At 34.9% G+C, this 4,982-nt stretch overlaps 1 protein-coding gene across 5 annotated transcripts; it reads left to right on the plus strand.

Annotated features, from left to right (window-relative positions):
* Positions 1 to 386: 386 nt before the first annotated feature.
* On the plus strand, positions 387 to 4,433 carry LOC123224855 (ethylene-responsive transcription factor RAP2-7-like). 5 transcript variants are annotated; one of them, XM_044648586.1, is made up of 10 exons: positions 387 to 1,474; positions 1,679 to 1,704; positions 1,836 to 1,866; positions 1,983 to 2,070; positions 2,168 to 2,313; positions 2,545 to 2,589; positions 2,680 to 2,783; positions 2,887 to 2,966; positions 3,260 to 3,400; positions 3,960 to 4,433. In XM_044648586.1, exons 1-10 carry the CDS (start codon positions 879 to 881, stop codon positions 4,239 to 4,241), a joined length of 1,539 nt encoding a protein of 512 aa, XP_044504521.1. In that variant the 5' UTR covers positions 387 to 878; the 3' UTR covers positions 4,242 to 4,433. The 5 variants fall into 5 exon arrangements, with proteins under 5 accessions (XP_044504521.1, XP_044504522.1, XP_044504523.1 ...); XM_044648587.1 differs by having other exon boundaries at positions 3,275 to 3,400; XM_044648588.1 differs by having other exon boundaries at positions 388 to 1,474; positions 3,290 to 3,400.
* The last annotated feature ends 549 nt before the right edge of the window (positions 4,434 to 4,982 follow it).

Genomic DNA, 4,982 nt, shown 5'->3' on the forward strand with positions numbered 1-4,982 from the left:
TTTTAATATTATTAGTAAAATAATGAATTTTATCTTTTAAACTTAATAAAAAATTTATAAATATATTTTAATAAACTAAAACTTAGATAAATATTTAAATTTTTTATCAATTATAAGATATATATTTGTCATTTCACGGAAACTTAAGTGAAAAATGGGCCTTTGGCCATTAATTTTTTTATTGCCAAAACTTATTTTTTTCCTTAATAATTTTGTCTTTAATAAACACAGACTAATAATTCAGATTTTCTGCGGACGCTATTTATAAATAATAGTTAAATCAGGATTAAATGGTGGCACCTCGATAAATTAAAAAACCGGTGACCATCTCAGCCGGTTTCCTTTCTAATGAGATAGAAAATGTTTATATTATTCCATCTACAATAATAATGGGTCTGACTGAAATGTTCCCTCACACGTTCCATCTTCTTCCTTGCTCTCTCTCACTAAAACCATTTTCTCCCTGTAAAGCCATGGACTCTGTTAGCCGGCAATGTTTTCTCTCCGGCCACTCTCCCCTCGCCGATTAATTGAGCAAATGCCAGGTTCCACTAAGCTTCGAGTTCCGGTTAGCCTTTCAGGTCACCTGCAACCTTGTGCGGCAGTTGATGAGAGAAACAAGCTTGTGATTCTCTATAAATAACTAAATATATATATTTTAATCTTCAGTTTTGTGGTTGGTTTGACTTTTCATTTTAAAGTTTTTTTCTTTTCATAATGAAAATTCCTAGCTCTGATCGCTATTACCTAATTGTTCAAAATATTTGATACTCTCCGATCCGATCGATCTCAACCATAGGATTGGATTAATCCTTGTGGAGCTGTGTAGTGAAAAAATAAAGCTAAATTAAAGTTGAATTTCGTGATATAAGATAGCTATGTTGGATCTTAATCTAAATGTGGTGTCGATCGAGTCGACTCAAAGGAACGTGGACGACCGAGTCGACTCGATGGTGTTCTTGGAAAAAATTCCTGAAGGTTCTTCGGGGACCTCGAATTCATCTATTGTTAATGCGGACTTGTGCAGCAATGTTGGGGACGACGAGTCGTGCTCCACACGCGCCAACGCTGGTGACAATAGTGCTTTCACCTTCAATTTCGACATATTGAAGGTCGGTGAGGGCAGCAGTAGGAGCGAAAACGAGAATGAAATTGAGAACAAGAATCAGAACGACCTCGTGGTAAAGGAGTTTGCGTTTTTCCCGGTGAGTGGAGGAACTAAGCGACATGGAGGTGAGGTAGCGAGCTGCGAGGGAAAGTCTTCTGGAAACTGGATCGATCTTTCATTTGACAAACAACAACAACTGCAGCAGCAACTACAACAACAACAAGAAGAAGGTGGAGGAGAGGTGCGAGTAGTTCAGCAACCGTCACAGGCGGTGAAGAAGAGCAGGAGGGGTCCAAGATCAAAGAGCTCACAGTACAGGGGAGTCACGTTTTATAGAAGGACAGGTCGATGGGAGTCTCATATCTGGTACACTGATTTTATTTTTTAATTTTCTTAAAAAAATCGATGTGTTTGTGTGTGGCCTTCATTTTAGTGTTGGTTGTTTAGTTGCGGTGATTGAAGTCAAATTTCAGTTGAATTGAATGTTTTTGGTTGTGGAATATGTCTGCTTATACTCTAATTTATATAATTTGTACTCTAATTATTATTATTATTTAAATTCTGATGCAGGGACAGTGGGAAACAAGTTTATCTGGGTATGGATATGATTTCATGTAATTTTGATATTAAATTGGACTTAAGGCCAATCGAGGAAGTTATTACAGTCTTGTTTTTTTTTTTTTGGCGTATATAAATTATTCACGAGTTTCTTGTTGCATATATTTAGGTGGATTTGACACTGCCCAAGCTGCCGCTAGGTACATAGATCTTGTAATTTAAAGAAACTTGTTGACTAAATTGACTCATCCTCAGGTTGATTTAAGTTTGGATGAATTAATTGAATAAACTAATCTTCTGCTTTTTTTCCATTCAGGGCTTATGATCGAGCTGCTATTAAGTTCAGGGGAGTTGATGCTGACATAAATTTTAACGTTTCTGATTATCAGGCAGAAATGAAACAGGTTGGATAACTAACACCTTATTTATAAGCAGCCGTTTTTGTTTTGTTTGTTAAGGTAGTTATGATGGTTTCTTATGTTATGTTGATAAATGGGGCAGTTGAAGGATCTGACCAAAGAAGAATTTGTGCACACACTACGCCGTCAGAGCAGTGGTTTCTCAAGAGGAAGCTCAAAATATCGAGGGGTGACACTTCACAAGTGTGGCCGCTGGGAAGCACGAATGGGGCAGTTCTTTGGCAAAAAGTAAGAAACTCTTTTTATGGAATTGTAAATTTTGTTTATATCATACTCGAAAGTGGAAAATAGATCTTAAAGCGTTTGTTCTGGTGAACCAAGAATTGGTTCATATTTATTCTTAATGGGCATATCTGTGTTTTTCCCTTGTATGGAAAAACCATTCCAAGATGCCTTTTTGAAAGAAGAATTAATTGGCGATGGTGTTTTCATCGCGGAGATTACGATGGTTGCATGCAGGTATATTTATCTCGGGCTATTCGACAGCGAAGTAGAAGCTGCAAGGTCCTAATAATTCTGAATTTATCACTCTGAATTGTCAACATCAATTGGATTCCTTCCAACACGTCTACCTTTTGGTTTTCTGGAAATTAGGGCTTATGACAGGGCAGCTATCAAATGTAATGGAACGGAGGCGGTCACCAACTTTGAGCCAAGTGTATATGAAGGATATATGATCTCTGAGGCCAGTAATGCAGGTATGTAGGGTATCAATTGCTTGCTTAGTATATAATAATAATTTTCTATAGAATGACAGGAGATTTATCTGGCTAAATTGGTATTTGAATTATTTTGATTTAGGCAGTGAGCATAATCTTGACCTGAACCTGGGGATATCTCCAGCAAATGACAGTGGTGTGCACAATCGAAGAAATTCACAGGTAATTTTAAATTAAAATAACTCACATTTATTGGTTTCTGCTTAATAGTTCCAAATTGAGAGTCTACAACTTATAGATACTCCTTGTCTGTTATTAGTTCTTTATACACCCAGTATTTCTAGATGGACTAAAGTACACAACAAGATCTTGGCAATACTTCTCTTAAAAGTTTTATTTCTTGTTAATGCCATTGCACCATAATCTCTTTTAAATATCTGATGTGGTCTTCATGATGGAAGACCGTGAAGCAGGATATCTGTATTTTATCTTAAAAGCTATCTAAAACTTTCTAGATGTCATGCTCTCAGAGATCTGCTTTGCAGATGGACAACTCGACTGTTCCAACAGCAGGTGATCCACCTTCCATAGGAATGAGGACTTCCAAGCACCCAATTTTCTGGAATGGTGTACATGCTTGTTTTCTTCCAGCTGAGGTAACCCTAATGGTTTTATTTGTTAGGAAGTTCTCTTTCGTCGCTATTGGTTAAAGTTTTTCTTCCCTAAGACTATTAACAATCACACAAACAACACGAATTGGTGTCAAACTATGGTCTACTTCAAAAGCGCTGCATATTGGTACTGAATTTTATTATTAGATGTCAATCTCGATTATTTGGGGTAAGTGAACTTATTATGCAGTGCAAGTATATAAATAGTTTTAGGACCCACTATATAGAACTAAAATTGAAGATGATTAAAATGATGATAGGTATCAGCTAGTTATTATTCTCATGAGTCATAACAATGGGACAATAGCAGCTATTATGGAGGAGTAAAATGTTAGAATAGCGGTATAAGATTATGACAATGTGGTTAAACTGCATTATGTTCTAATCAGTGAGTGGTCTTTTAGCTCTCATTTATACAAGTTATGGAATGCGAATTGGATGCGTGTTGATGGAAATTGCTTCAATTGTGAAAAAGGCAAAAAGAAACCAAAACCCTGCTCAACATCTGTGCTCATCCTAACATAGATTTTGAATTATTTGGCAGGAAAGAGCAGCAGAGAAGAGAAGTGAGTTAGGTCCTCCACAAGGGCTCCCCAACTGGGCGTGGCAACCGCATGGTCAGGTGAGTGCCACCCCAATGTCAATGTTCTCAACTGCAGCATCATCAGGATTCTTATTTTCAGCCGCCCCTCCCGCCGCTGCCATTCTTTCATCGAAACTTCTTGACCCAGCTGCCCTCAATCTCCGTTTCACTCCATCCGCCAGTCCTTCCCCCAACACCTCTCAGTTCTTTTATCAGATGAAGCCACCACAGCCACCACCATAGCTTATCTTTATATACTCACAGTCAATAGGCATCAATGACAGCAATGGGCTTCAAATTCAATTGTGTGATTCAAAAACATTGATTCATGTACTAGCCAAGGACACCATTTCTGACATTGATAAACCATTACTATAATACTCATGTTTAATACATCCCTTAATAAAAAATAATGCTAATGCCATTTGAAGCGTTTCTATCTGTATTGAAAACATTTTGAGAAAAAAGATAATCCTAATGGGCTTTCTATTAATTTCTGTAATTACATAATTAAGTATTAATTAATAGTATGCTAGTGGCGTTTGAATTACTATCATGATGTATTGACTCTTCACCATCATTTAGGGGCCGTACTGATCCGAATTAATATAGATTATATTGATAATATATCTTTTGTTATTTATATTATCTTATTTGATTTGTTAATAATAAAATATCACAGTAATATTTTATTATTAATATTGATGTGATAAGTAATATAGATGATAATCTGATTAATACTTTCGTATTAAATATTAAAAGATTATTAAACTAATTTTGATTTTATTATAATTATATTTTTATTTATTAATTTTTTAGAATAAAAATAATATATTTTTTATTTTTAATTAATATAATAAGAAATATAAAAAAAAATTTAAAATAATTATATCTAACGTTATTTAAATATATATTTTTATTACATCTAATTTAATATAATAATTAATTAGAATTATAAAATTTTATCTAATATAATAATTATTT

This window comes from Mangifera indica, chromosome 9 (genome assembly GCF_011075055.1).
Source record: "Mangifera indica cultivar Alphonso chromosome 9, CATAS_Mindica_2.1, whole genome shotgun sequence".
NCBI lineage: Eukaryota > Viridiplantae > Streptophyta > Magnoliopsida > Sapindales > Anacardiaceae > Mangifera > Mangifera indica.